General features: G+C 43.9%; 1 protein-coding gene across 4 annotated transcripts in view; it reads left to right on the forward strand.

The window, feature by feature from the left end:
• Positions 1-15,284, forward strand: part of DLG3 (discs large MAGUK scaffold protein 3) — a 78,129-nt gene that overhangs the window by 55,611 nt on the left and 7,234 nt on the right. For all 4 annotated transcript variants that reach the window (XM_063141605.1, XM_063141607.1, XM_063141606.1 and 1 more), the window contains 4 exons: positions 9,758-9,872; positions 12,363-12,539; positions 12,993-13,068; positions 13,785-13,884. In XM_063141605.1, the coding sequence (XP_062997675.1) occupies positions 9,758-9,872; positions 12,363-12,539; positions 12,993-13,068; positions 13,785-13,884 (468 nt within the window). The remainder of the gene's footprint in view (positions 1-9,757; positions 9,873-12,362; positions 12,540-12,992; positions 13,069-13,784; positions 13,885-15,284) is intronic.

The following is a 15,284-nucleotide window of genomic DNA, read 5'->3' on the forward strand; positions in this document are numbered from 1 at the left end:
TGCTGCTTAGGCCAAGAGCAGATGATGGTAGAGCCAGGCTAGTATTGCTGGCCATGAAATCACTAGATAAAGAATATGTTTGCCTTTTGTTAAGAGAGGTTGCAGTGCCAGTTCTCTACCCACTTTTTTCCAGGTCTTAATGTTGTTTGGGAGTATTAATGGTCTCTTTGTGCTGGGGTTCAAGCACCTGTATTTTATTTATTTGGAGTATTTTAAAAACACCTACTAACCAAAGTTTTTGAGGCTGCTTTATAATATGTATTTTATTGTATTTAAAAATACTATAATATTATAATTATTATATTACTAGGCAGGAGCAAAGGTGAAAAGTTTCCCACAGACTAGATGTTCCAGCTGACACTCTAATTCTCCTGGCTCAGAAATGGCTGCAGATGCAGCCAGATTGTAGCTTCTCTCAGGTTAAGTCATAGGTGCATAGGAAGCTGCCTTATACTGAGTCAGACCCTTGGTGCATCTAGCTCAGTATTGTTGACACTGAGGGCTCATCTACACCAAACAGGATATTCTACTATGAAAGTGGTATATAAAAGGCAGGAGCCACACCAAGCAGCATATAGCAGTATGAAAGCGACATATAGTGTGTCTCAATGGGCCCCAACAGTTGTCAGTGCACTTCAATACTGCTATAAAGCAGTAGTGTGGCTCCTGCCTTTTTTATACCGCTTTCATAGTGGAATATCCTGCTTGGTGTAGACGAGCCCCCAGTGGTAGAAACTCTCCAGGGTTTCAGACAGGATTTTTTGCAGCCCTACCTGGAGATATTGGGAGGTTGAACCTGCGTGCAAAGCATGTGCTCTACCACTAAACCATGGCCCTCCCCTATCTTCCACCTGAGGTCCTCCTCCTCAGGCTGCTGCTGCTATGTGTTGTAGCTTCTGGTTCTTTGTGGTAGAAGCAAGAGTTACTGTGGGAGTAAAGGTGTTTCCATGCCTGACTGCCTCCGTTTTAGTTGCTTGTGCGGTAGTTTGGAATGTGAAGTAGACTTTGTAGCTGTTGAGGTAAAAGGCTTGCAACATTATAGGCTTGTACTGGTAGTACCTTAGGGATGAAGGAGGGTAGTTATGCGTTCAAAATTATCCTTGATGGTGTTACCTGTTGACCAACATACTTAGCCAAAGGCCAAGTCAGGTGTGGGCTATTCCTCTCCATATGTCATGCCTCATTCTTCCCTCTGCCCCTCCCCAATAGAACAAGGCTCTTACTACTTGTCTGTGCGGTTGACAGTTCCTGTTCTGAGAGAGTTTCTGAATCCTTATCCATGACATGCGCTTCTTTGTGTTCTCTAATCCCTTCACTCACATTACAGAATCTTTGAAGTTGTATTGTCACCCTTTTCTGCTTGCCCTGTTTCCTGAGTCTTGCTATCACTAGATCTTCAGAAATTCACTGGACAGACACTGCACTCTGCCCTTTGGAAGGTAAGACATGCCAATTGCCAGAGCTTGAAGGCAGAATAAAGTTTCTGTTCACCATTCTGAATGGAATGAGCAGCTTGGAGCTCTTTCTGAGGATTAAAGGGGCCTTTTAAGTAGCTGAGATGCTAAAAGGTCTAGCCCAGGGTTGCCAGCATACATTAGTGTGCCCAAGATCTCCTCTTGGCTCACAACCTCTTCATGCTGTTCTTGACTGGCTCATGGCCAGATGTTTGTCCAGTTTTAAACAGTAGTTGCAAGAATGGTGCTTGACAACTGAGCTGGATCTGCTACCAGTGGTGACCTGCTTGGTTGATAGAATTACTGGAAATTGCTGCGCTACCAATAAGAGGCTGTGGTTAATGTTAAACCTGCTTTCTTCTCCACCCTTTTGGTTATTCCATTTCTGCTGAGTGCAGATGAGTAATTCACACTACCAAAAATATTATGTGCCGGATACTGAGCGTTACTCTTATCTTGGGATTGTGCATGTAGAAACTAGACAGCAGTGGGCTTCTTTTTTATTTTCTGAACATTTCATCCCTGCTGAGCTGTGGATGCCCTTGCTGCAGGACTTCAGTAAAGGTTCTGTTGAAGATGTAAGCACTTCTGGTTTCTCCTGGGGAATGGTGTGTTTCTGAGTGGGAATTCTTGTCTCATGTCAGCACAGATTAAAAGAATTGCTTAACCTCCAGGTTACAGTTCTGCTTATTTTGGCCGCAGTTGTATCTACAGCTATGGTGGTGTCCAGCTAGGACACAGGACTGATGAGGGTAATCAAACTGGGACAAAATATATGCCACTTCTCTAGTGTGCAACCAATAAATTTGTGTTCAGTGATTGAAAGGTCCAGTAATCAATTATTATTCTCTTGGATTCTGTAATAGAGCTTTAAAACCTTGCATGGTCAACAGGAAGCGAATGAGGATAAATTCAGCTAATGATACAGGAACATGCTGACCTGAACATGAGTGGTAGTGTTATTTCCAAACTCGGATCGATGCCTTTTCATGGAATTGTCTGCAGTGTTGGACAAGCTTCTCTACTTTTTTAAATGTTTGCAACTTTTCCTGCAGCCATGTAATTATATTGTTTTAGAAGATGACTTGGCCAAATTACATTATTTCCCAGTGTTAATACGCTTCGGAAAATGGAGTCTTATTGATAGCAATTAGAGTCTTGGACTCAGGAGATCCAGGCTCAAATCTATACTCAACCATGAAGCTTCCTGGGTGAGCTTGAACCAGTCTCTCTCTCAACCCGACATAATTCATAGGATTGTTGTGAAGAGAAAGGGGACTGTGTACACTACCTTGAGTTTCTTGGAGGAAAGGCAGCACATAAATGCTATAAATAAAGCTGCCAGGAAATATCAGCCTGGGCCATGTGGATAAAGAAGCCAAGAAATTCTAAAAATAACTTTCAATTTCACAAAGTAGTGAATATTTATCTAGGAGAGCCTTCCTCAACCTGGTGCCCTCCAGATGTTTTGGACTACAATTCCCAGCATTCCTGATACTGGCTGGGGCTGACGGTAGTTGACGACCAAAACATCTGGCAATCACAAGATTGGGGAAGGCTGATCTAGCATCAAGAGAACCAAAGGAGTCTGAAGTTCTCTGATAAAATTCTGTATTAGAAATAGCTGGCATAAATACTTAGTAAGCAAAGCTATGCTTTTTTAACTTTGTTTCAGTGCTTCTCAGACTCAGAAGTCTAAGGGCATAGAAGCCAAAGAGGAGGGGCAGAGAGACCCATGCAGAGTAAAGTTGTGCCATTTCCTTCCACTGGACAAATGCATCCAGAGACTCACTCTAATTTTAAAGTGCTTAGCAAAATCTGGCTACAGTTTTTCTCCTTTTCTTTGTAATGGGGCAGGCTAGAAAGAACATGCTCAGTGCAAGGTTAGTAGTGAGTTGGAGTCATTATTTTTATTTATTATTGAATTAATATGGCCATCTATCTATTGTTCTCTGAGAGCTCACAGAAGCAAAGAATAAAATGCATTAATGGTTTTTTTTTAATATTGTAAGAACAGAATCAATAAAGTGCAACATATAACATTCCTTCTAGCAGAGGAGAATGAAACCAAAAACTAGTATCTCAGAATATTGTCTACCTGTGTTTGCCAAATAATTTTAGAATAGTTTATATGGAAGCTGGGGTTGGCTTTGTGAAATTCAAGGTTGTAACAGTTTGAGAAGGGAAACCATTCTCCTAAATCTTAGGATGTTGAAAAGATGTGTGTGGGGGGGGGGGGGGGGTAGAAGTCACAGATTTCTCCCCCAGCCATTTTGGTTGCCACATGTGGTCTGAGCTTGCTTTTCCTTGTTAGCTACCCTGCTCCTTTGTCCACTCTATGAAGCACTGAAGGCGGCTGCACATTCGGATGAGCGTGAACCTCTTTTTTACCTTGTTTGGAGCATCTTGCATGTTTGTGAGGGCTTACCAAGCATGTTTTTGTGCATGGCAAATAGGGCAATCTGAGAAGAAACTGCTTTTTATTGGCTTTTTCCTTTTTCAGTGAAAATACTGTTTTTATCTTCCATAGATAGGACTTCTGTTTTTCAATGAACTGCAAATGGAAATGCAAAATGACATTACATTTATAGCTTTTCAGTCATTTTGACTAAATTTGCTTAAATCATTCTGTACATGCAAAGGCCAGAAGCATTTATTAACCACAAACCAATGTTTTACACGGCATCAGAACCCCCAGGAGCTGATGTTCTAAATAAGTGCTTTAATAATGGCCAGGCTCTGAATGAACAGTACATACTTGGCAGCACAGACGTTAGCAACTTTGTGCAGACTCTGGATGAATAGCCACTGAGGTAGAAACAAGAACAATCACAGGAGTCATGTGGTAAAATGCTGGGGAGGCCAGAGTCCAAATGGTTATCCTGGTAAGGCAGACAATGGCTGCTGAGGTCTGGGGCCTTTGTATGTGTCAGGGATACCCATTGACACTGTGGTATTTCCAAAGGAATAGAGAAGCTTATATTCCTGAACAGCTGCCTCTGTGATACTAAAGATGAGTTTGCTCTATTTTGCCAATGAAGGTAATGCTAAGGCAAGGCTATTGGTTGGTGTTGGATCAGTAAGCCTTATTACTTCCATGTTTTAAGCTTTTATTTTAAAACAAGCACATTTGTCTTATTCAAACTGTTACATTTGCATATTGGCACAATTTTGATCAGCGCTTGTTTGCAACCAGTTCTGTTTGTTTGGTTTTATGTCCAATTCTCTTGGTCCAGTTTCCCCCACCCCACCCCCAAAGATTTATAAACTGCATTTTAGAGTACATTCTCCAAATACCACACAGCCTGGTCTTCTCAAACTTGTAGAGGCCCAGCGGCTCTTGTTCAGGACACTATAAACATGATGGTGACTGTTCTGATGTGCTTTGTCAATGTTTCCTCTCCTGCTTTCCAGGAATATTTGAAATGGTCTCTGCAGCCTTTTGTTAAAAAAAACCCTTGTGTTTTTTCAGTGATCTGTGGACTGTTGCTGGTGGAAAACGTGTATCTAGAAATGCTGTGTTGTGCATACAGTGTTTTAATTTGCATGGGCTGTTTGATTTGTTACGTATGTCCTCCTCGGTGTGTGCACTCCAGTGCTTCTTTCTGTTTCCTTCCTTAGGGCTTTTTTACAATTTAATGTTTAGTGGGTATACACCTTAGAGAACAATTGTGTACCTGCTAAAACTGTAATGGTTTAAACTGGCTTTTAGGATTGGTGTGCCAGACAGTTGACCCGCCTATATCTGCAGTCAGATATTCCAAGAATGTCACTGTGTAGATAGCAGTTTATCTTTTCATTTTATACCGTGTATATATGTATTTTAGCAAGGATAGCTTGTCCCCTAGTCCTACAGCAATTGTGGTGGTGGGGCAAGCGTAGCAGCATAGCATCAGTTCTACCAGTAGCTACTTGCTGTAACAGCAAGCATCTCTTCCTTACATGAACACAGTAGTCATCAATGGTAAAGGCCACTGCCTGGTGGGTAGTATGTGTTTGACTAGATGGGATGAGCAAAACTCAGGTTCAAATCCTCTGACTGCCATGAAGTTCATTGGGTGATATTTGGTTGGTCATACTCTGCCTAGCATACTTCACAGGATTGTTGTGAGGATAAAATACGGGGAATGTATTTCATCCTCACAACATGGTGAAGGGCGGAATAAACATATAATACATTTTTTAAAAGCATTGTTCCACAACACCATGACTAATATTGTTTTTGTAATTAGTGTACCTATCCTGTTGCTTATAATCTTTTCATAGTGTTACTGCCTTTAAAATGTTTAATCATTATTTGGCAATATTTGATACATCAGTTGACCAAATCTTTTCTTCTTGACTGTTTAAATGCCCACCCCTATTAGCTATACATTATCCCCCACTTCCTATCCCCAATGTAGCATATGTTGTTTAAAGATGGGTGGCTCAGTTGCTAGTCATCTTGTCTCTATGGAAATGCTTGTGTCCAAAAATATTCACTGGTGGTGTTGATGACAGTGAGTTTCATGGATTGTCCAAGAGAACAGCCGGAAGTTCATATTCTGATGTTTCATGGTTATAGCTCTAACCTTTTAACCAAATAACTTCTGGAAAGCAGTTCAGATGGAATTGCTTATTGGGCTGCTTCTTGTTAGTAGGAAAGGAGAAATATAAATTTTCATGTTTCATAGAGTTATTCTTTATCACCATTGACTATTATTGCTGCTGTTGTTGTTGTATACATTTGGGCTCTAAATAGGATTGCCATGGACCGGCTACCCCATGCATTTCATTGCCCTTTGATTCTATTGTTTACCATTTCCCCCATCTGTACCATTACATATGTTTGCCTACTGAAGATAACACTTCGTGCATCTGACAAAAGTAACCTCTATGCCACGGTAGTTGCCATGCCATAAGACTGGAGGCCTTGTTTCCAGGCCCATAATTGAAATACAGTAGATTGTTGGGCAGTACAGACAGGGCCCCTTTGTTGGTGACACGAGATCTGTGGAACTCCTCAAGAGAAGTATGGATCACCTCATTTTTAATAGTTTCAAACGGACTTTGAAAACTTATTTCAGTCTGCTCTTTATTAAGTATGCCATGTGAACTGAGCTATTTATTGTTTTGACTGCTATTGTTTATAGTTTTAAATTAGTTTTCATCTATGTATATTTTTAAGGCATATTTTGAGTGGCCAATTTGAATGGCTTTAAAAGGTGGTTGGATAAATTTCTGGAGGAGAAGGCTATCTATGGCTACTAGTCCTGATGGCTACGTGCTACCTCCAGTATCCGAGGCATTAAGCCTATGTGCATGAGTTGCTGGGGAACATGGGTAGGAGGGTGCTGTTGCACCATGTCCTGCTTGTTGGTCTCTGGTCGACAGCTGGTTGGCCACTGTGTGAACAGTGAACTGGTCTAGTGTGAACTGGTCTAGATGGACCCTTGGTCTGATCCAACAGGGCTCTTCTTTTCTTATGAGTATTTTAAGTAAGCTACCATGGGAGAGCTTTGCCCTGAAAAACAGAATATAAATACTGGGATAAAATAAATAAATAAATGACAGCGTATGCCACAATAAATCTGTTAGCCTGTGTCATGAAACTCGAGCACTTTCTGAATGCCCTTTCCAAAACAGCCCGAAGTATTCTGTTTTGTGATTTGTGTAGTTGGCTTACTTGATTAAGGACTGGCAAGAACTTACTCAGTATCTTAGCTTCACAAAGTACTTGGACTTGTTCTTGTTCAGAGGGAGAAACAAACAGAAAACACCATCACAGACCTTTACACACATCTGAAGGCCGTGCTGGCATCTGCAGGTGATGGGTGGAGTTTCAGGTGGTAGAAGAAGTCGTACTATGCAGCAAATAGAGGCAGGACATGGCACACAGCATCTAGAGTTCTTTTAACAATAACTTCAGCTTCTATGGTTATCAGGGAGTGTGATATATCCTGAAAATGTCTTGCTTCTGTCACTTTGCTCATAGATAAAGGTTTTTTGGTCAATAGGATTCTGCACCTTATTTTTTTATTTAAAGCATTTTAACCCCACTCTTCAGCTGAAAAAGGCTCCCAGAAGAGCTTACAAACATTAATATTGAGACAGTCCCCTGCCCTCAGTCTAAAAGACCTGACACACAAGGAAAAGAGATTGAGAGGGAGGAGGAAAAATGCAAACTTGGGCACTAGTTCTTTGTTTATGTATTATTTCTGGCAGGGAAGGGGATCAGCAAGCTTCCTGCATCTGCTCCTTCTCTTACTAGTCTATGGGGGTGAAGTTGGTCTCCCCCTGGCCTAGAGAAGTGATGGTCCGGGGGACGACGACTGGGAAACCCATTTTTTACTGTCCCCCCCCCACACAGTTGTACAGCTTTGGATTACGAAATATTTTCTTATAGAATTTTAGACAAAGTATTTATATACTGTTACTCAGCTTTTACTCCTCGCCCCCAAAATGATTTCTAAAAACTATGAAATAAGAATACTTTTATAAAAAGACTGGAGATGTAAAATGTCTGGAAATAGTGGCGGAAAGCCATGGGGGGGAAATGGTTTGTTTAACCCTTTCTGTAAGATTCTTTTAGAATCCTGGAGGAGAAGGCTATCAGTGGCTACTAGCCCTGATGGTTATGTGCTACCTCCAGTATCTGAGGCAGTAAGCCTGTGTGCACTAGTTGCTGGGGAACATGGGTCAGAGAGTGCTGTTGCACCATGTCCTGCTTTGTCGATCCCTGGTCAACATCTGGTTGGCCCCTGTGTGAACAGAGTGCTGGACTAGATGGACCCTCGGTCTGATCCAGCATTAGGGCTCTTCTTATGTTCTTATTCTATAGCATAGTGTGTTTCTGATGCAGTAGCAGTCATGTAGTTCTAATCTATTCAGACAATAAGTACAAATTTACTAACTGAGTTTACTTTTAAAAGTTTTAATGAAATATAATGATGATTTTATGAGCAAACTAAATTATACATGAAATCTTAGGAACAGAAAGGCTGCCTAACCTGGTGTTCTACGTATGTTTTGGACTACAGTGCCCAGCATTCCTGGCCATTGCCTATGCAATGTCTGAGGCTGATGGGAGCTGAAATCCAAAATATCTGGAAGGCAGCAGGTTGGGGAAGTCTCTGACTTTTCCAAAATTTCTGGGTTTTTTCTCGGACAAACAAGCCAACAACAACTACTACTCCAGGTCGTTTCCCCCCCCCCCCCCCAAATGGCCTCAATATTCCTGGAAATTTCACAACCCTACCCTTGCCATGATGTCCTTCCTGGCAGGCAGAGGGTGCAGCCTCCCAGTGACTCCTGGTAAATATGTGTGAGCTCAAAGCTACTCTGTTGTTTAGGAAACAGAAAGTGGGGGATTCCTTTGTATGTAGATGCAGCAAGCTCCACGTTGCTCATGAACAGCTTTCTTTCTTTTTTTCTGGATGCAGTTGCTGTGTTTCTCCTCTTGTTTTCTGAAACAGACATTTTAAGTTTCGGGGGGGGGGGGGGCAAATGGGACCAATATGTTGGAAGTATAATGAAGGTTTGAGACAAGAGACTATGAGAGAGAAGATGCCTCATAACAGAACTTGTTCGTAACAGATACATCCATGATGACTAGAAATCTTTTTTAAAAAGCAAACCCCCCAAGGTGCTTGCATATTTATTTATACCAGATACCCAACTCTGTGAAATTAAGTGCATGATTAATCTTGGATGGTCAATGGCTCTTCTGCTCATCCTATTAATTTAAATTTATCCACTGTGCATGAAACCCCTCACAATAGCTATTTTATTGCTTATTCAAGCTCCTCACCTGTTGTTGCTACTGCTAATCTTTTAGCTAGCTCTTGTCATTTGCTGGTTGGACACTGGGTACTGCTCAGTGTTACTCGGCTGTTACTGGCATGGGCTGAGTTTCTGGTTTTAAGCCGTACCCTGCAAAGCTACTTGACCTACACTGGGAAGCAGCTGCTCTCCCCACCACCACCGCTCCATGGGCCAGTTCCCTGAAATTTGGTCTCTTGTCAGCTGTCTCTTTAGCACCTCTTTATATATCATGTACTTTTTGAGCAGGAATGCAGCGGCCCAGCTTATGTGGCATGCAGCATGTTAGGCCCAGTCCTCAGTTGGGCTTTGATAGCTAATAGCTGAGCTGTCTCCATGAGGTGTGTGTTTGGATGGGTTAGCTAAGGGTTGCTTTGCTTGTTTCTCCCTTCTGTATGAGATAGATAATGTCCATTGAGCTTAAGTGAATGGAGAAACTAGATGGAGAGAGATGTTGCACGTCAGTTCCCCCCTGAATTAACCACCATTCTGTTTGCTTGCAGAGTACAGCCGCTTTGAGTCTAAGATCCATGATCTCAGAGAACAGATGATGAACAGCAGCATGAGTTCGGGATCTGGGTCACTTCGGACAAGCGAAAAGCGGTCTCTGTATGTCCGGTAAGTAAAATGTGCTATTCTTTTGTACAGGTGGAAACATGGGTCCTCTGGAAAAAAAAATGTATGTGGTATGCCAGTAGATGATCTGTCAAATTTGTCTGTGGGTCCCATTTCCCCAGAAAATGGAGGTTCCTTTGTGGTGTCACTTGTTGAGAGTGCTTTATTTTGCTTTTTAATTCATCAAAGGCCTAACTGGTTTGGATTGCCTGTTTGTTGGTAAGACTGTAGCCCCCAGCTCACCTGAGTGGTGACTTGGCTGTGCTGTGCTGAGTTGCTTCCACTCCATGCTGAAATATGGCTTCCTGTGTTGAGTGTCATCCTTTAAGCCAAGGGTTTGTGTAGGCTGCATTGTCAGTATTTTCATGGGGTGTGTTTTGTGTGCACTTCTGCCCTTTGGAAGCAATAGGAGTCGTATATGCATTGCCTTCTAGACAGGTAGCACTTTTAGATGAAAGAGATGCTTGGGTCCCCAGTTTTGCTCTGGGTTACAGTGTGTGCGCAGGAGGTCTTCTGCAAAATGTCTGCTCTGCTGCCTCTTCACTGACTGGAAAGAGGGATGAGCTCTTAGTAGGATTATTGCTTTGAGCTTGCTAATTGGGCTGATCAACTAGGTGCAAGATGAGCTTGAAGCAGCTGTGCTGTTCCTTCATCTATTTCCTCCCTGCCTGGATATTTCTTTTGTGCACTCAAATAAAGCTTGCAGAAAGGATGTTTGTAACGGAACAGGTGTGAGCCAGCAAACTTGTGGCCATCCAGATGTTTTGTCCTATAGCTCCCATCAACCCACACTATTTATTTATTTATTTTATTTAAAACATTTGTATCCCACCCTATATCACTAGGATCTCAGGGCGGCGTACTGTTGGATTCACTGGCTAGGGCTGGTGGAAGTTGTGGCCCTCCAGATGTTTTGGGTTACAAGTTGTCCACCCCTTGTCTTGTTGGTTGAAATGGGCATGATGTTTTCAGCTCTTGAGCCTTTCTACAACCTGGTGGGAGATGATCAGCCTTAAGCATTCTAGTCCACTTGTCCCAGCGTTAAGCCCCTGCCAGCTTTGTGACTGAAAGTTGTTCTATTAAAGAGCATGGGCTTAACTGGTTTGTTGCTCATGATTGTTGGTGGATGTGTTCTGGAACTCCCCACCTAGACAGATAATCATCTTCAACTCATCCACTTTGACTTTGAAACATAGATTGCCTATGCAGTAAGGACTTCCCTTTGTTAAGTGTTAACCTGTCTTGCATAATATACTCTTGATTGCTCCTGTGGTTGAGACGGCACTTTGCAAGTCCTTTTGCACTTTGGATAGGAGGCCCAGCCCTTCCGGGTGGGGTAGTTTCGAGTAAGATTTAACTGAAACTGATGGAATGGGTTGTCATGCTGCAGGTAATGGTAATTACTAGGCTTATTGTATTAGGTTGCAAGACATGATCTGGCCTTGACTGAGGTCCTTACCTTGATGTCCTGTCCGGAACAGGAAGCAAATCCCTGAGTCTGGCATGGACGTTACTTTTGGGAGAATGCCCAAGATCTTGCAAGGACAGCTGCACGCAGGTGCCTGCCTTCCACGAAATGCAACTGAACGTGCCTCCTCTTGTGGCAAAAAGTGGAATTTCTGAAATGACAGCACCCAAAGTTAACTATTGGGCAGGATGTAACTGTACCAAGGGTGCCACGTAAGGCTTTGGGCTTAAGATTGGTGACAAAGATCTTTGGAGAATCCAGCTTGGCAGGATGAAAAGTCATTTAAGCCACTGAAATCAAAGTTTTTTCAGCTGTATCTTGCTTATCTTAGCAACAGCATATGGGTAGCCAGAGCTTGGCTTGAGGAGCTGCCAGAGTGTAGAGGCTGTTCTGGGAGACTTTCTGACATTCCCTTCTTTGCATGTTGTGTGTGGAACTAGCTGGAAAAGTTACTTTGAGCTGTTGCCGAACATGGCGCAGTCTCTTTCTAGAGAGTGCAGTTGCTCCCTGGCTTCTCAAGGTTATTAAAGTAAAGCTCTTAGCTTTAATACCGAGGAACCAGTATGGAGTACTTCTCTATGGACAGACACTCCATCCCAGAAAGTGAATCTAGTTTGTTGTGCCTGCTGTCTGAATTGGACCAATTAACGCATTGCTGACTGCTTTTTTTGCCACTGCTACTGCTGAAAACTTGGATAATTGAAGGGTATAAAGTGTGTTTTACATTATATGTGGACATGTCCTAAGGATCCAATTTCAGGAGTTGTGTATGAATGAGAGCTTATCAGGAACAAAGATTCAAGTCCAGTGGAGAGCTTGCCCAAGGGAGGAGTCATAGCTCAGTGGTGGAGTTTATGCTTTACCATTAAAAGGTCCCGGGTTTAATCCCTCGCAGCATCTTCAGGTAAAGCTGGGGCAAACTTCAGGCTGAAACCTTGGAGAACCGCTGCTGGTCAATCCTGAGCTAGATGGAACTGGGCAGAAGGCAACTTCCTATGTTTCTGATGTTCTTCATCCCTGTGCAGGGCCCTCTTTGATTATGACCGAACTCGAGACAGCTGCTTGCCCAGTCAAGGACTCAGTTTTTCTTATGGGGACATCTTGCATGTGATCAATGCCTCGGATGATGAGTGGTGGCAGGCGAGGCTAGTGACACCTCATGGAGAGAGTGAGCAGATTGGGGTCATCCCTAGCAAGAAGAGGTGAGTGCTTGTTCTGCAGCTGGGGTCCTTGCTGCAGTTCCCATTGGGCGGTGCCCAATCTTGGCCAGGCTGTTTTCTCTCCTTTAGGTGTGAAGGAGCTGATGTGGTCTGTTTGAAGGAGCTGGGGAGGGGGTAACAGTGTTTTGTTTGGACTCTTGCCTGGTTTTCCTTAAGCAGAATGAGCTGGGCAGGGAAAATACTGCCCATCACAGTGGGAGGTCTGTGCTGTTTGCTGTGTCCCTTCTAATGTAGCACCAGAGACTTGGGAGAAAGAATTGGTTAACCATCCATTTCTGTGCCAGCAGTTTCTGTGGGTTTCTTCAGCAAAAATAAAACAAGTCAACTTATGGGAGAGAGAAATGGGTCTTGGGGAGGTGAGGGAGATAAGAAACAGTGAGGGGTCAAAGCCACACTGGAATATTAGGGTCTCTTTCTTTCTCTTGACATAATCAGAGTGGAAAAGAAGGAAAGGGCACGTTTGAAAACTGTGAAGTTCCATGCCCGAACCGGGATGATAGAGTCCAACCGGGTAAGTGCTGGTCAGGGGGTTGTGGGGAGGGCAACGTGGAAGAGGTTGGGGAGGGTTAATGAGAACACATCAGAAATGTAACCCCATTTCCCTCAAGGCGGAATGTCACTCAGTCCAGTTCCGGAGTGAGTGGGCCGAGATTCTGTATCTAGAACATACCTAGAAAAGCATCTGCACGATAGATCCTCAGACTTGGTTTGTCCTTGGAGGTGCCATAGCGCCCTGCCTACAGCCTCGGCCCACAGCCTTTGCAGCAGCCTCTTTGCAGCACCTTCTTCCCCACGGCACAGGGCATGCTACGCTACTGGTGGCTGACCCCACGAAAGCAGGCTCAAAGGAGTAGGCGGAATGCGGCAGGGACTATAAATTCCTAGTCGGGTGGTGGGGAAGCCAGGGAGATGGCTGAGTGCCAGTGTGGCTTCTGACAGTGCATGGGGTGGGCCATGAGATACATCTTTGTTGCTCTGGGCATGCAGATTGGTTAGTCATCTTCCACCATCCCTAAAACCCATTTTTCTCTGCACTTAATTTTCCTCTTACATTCCCGTTTATGTGTAATTTCCATGATTTTATTTGAGGCGTAGCTTCCCTGACACTGATCATCATTGTCTATTCATTTTAATTTTTTCTTGCATGCTTTAAACTCCATTGTTTGTTCTTTTTGTTTTTGTTTTTTTATTTCTTTTCTGCCCCTCCTTCCATCTTCATCTTCACAGTCGATCAAAACGAAACGTAAAAAGAGTTTCCGCCTCTCTCGAAAATTCCCATTTTACAAGAGCAAAGAGAACATGGCCCAGGAGAGCAGCGGACAGGAACGTAAGTAGCCGCTGCCCTGCTCAAATTCTGGCTTGGGAGGCTCCTGCAGCCGCTGTAAGCGAGAAGCAGCATGCTGCTTCTGAGGAGAGGGCTGTTCCAGCACCTGTGGCTAGGAGGCCTTGTTGGATTCTGCCCTGTGCCATCCAACACAGCGTCGGGCCCTCCCGCCTGTGCTCCCCCAAGGCTCTGAATTGCCCCTTGGTAGGGGTGAAACCTTTACCCTGGCTGTGCTGAGGTGATACGAGGCCACCCGGTGCTCTGTCCCGGGTTGCAAGGTGAAATAAGCCCTGGGATGAGCCTTGTGGCTCCAAGAGAGGTGGCTGGCTGGCTGCTCCTGGCATCCCTAGTCAGTGCTGCTTCCTCTCCCTTGCCTGATCTGTGCTAGTTATGCTTCCAGACTACCCTTGCAACCTCTCTCCTTTGATATCTGCCATGCTCTGGCCCACTCCTCTTCCTAGCTTTACAGTATCTGCTCAATGTTCTTCCTTGTCTGTCCTCATGGGCTAACTTGGCTTGGTCCAGTTCACCCTTTTGGAGATCCCAGTCCCAGGGGTATCGCTGAAGTCAGTGGTGAAAATGCAGAGCCTCAGTAGTGGGCGTAGCTCCTTGCCCTATTTAGAATAAAATTGGGCAAAATATGCACACCAGCATAGTGCATACAGTTTGCAACATTCCGCTACTGTTGTGGCCTTAAAGCAGCAGCAGCCGCAGTTCTGCAGTGTACATGTGGCTTAATGGAGAACACTCTTTTAATGCCATCTATTGGGAGCAAGTCCCTGATGAAAGGAGGCTTCTGCTTTTGCCATAGGTCCAGTGTGTGGTGCAATACGGTCTAGTTGCCATTGTGCCGTGAACTCCAATATACTTACCAGCCTTTATAAAAAGCAGGCTTCTATCAAGACAGACTATTTGCCCATCTATCCCAATATTGTCTCATCTTGATCAGCAGTGCCTTTCTGGTGAATGTCCAACACTTGCTATCTGATTCCCTTTAACTGGAAATACCGGGGATTGAACATTCTGCATGCAGAGTTTGTGCTCTATCACTGAACTATGGTCCTTCCCCTATTGCCAACTGTGAAATGAAAGTAGTCAAGGATCAGGATGCAAGAAACGGCAACCCCTGTGCAAGAAGCTTGATTGCAAATGTTAAGACTTGAGGGAGCCACAGGTGGGATGTTGGAAAATGCCCCGTAGGCAGATGCCAAAGAGTTTCTGCAGTAGCAGCTCAGGACCTCCCAGCCTGTACTTAGTAGAGCAGGGCCGGATCCTTCCTCTGGCTCACACATTCGGTAGTGGTGACCTCATGCTGGTAACTGCAGTTGGCAATGGCATAGGGACCCACATCCTTGGATTGGTTTACAAGAATGGAGTAGACAAGATTGTCTGGTGCAAACACA

Source organism: Elgaria multicarinata, chromosome 15, assembly GCF_023053635.1.
Source record: "Elgaria multicarinata webbii isolate HBS135686 ecotype San Diego chromosome 15, rElgMul1.1.pri, whole genome shotgun sequence".
NCBI lineage: Eukaryota > Metazoa > Chordata > Lepidosauria > Squamata > Anguidae > Elgaria > Elgaria multicarinata.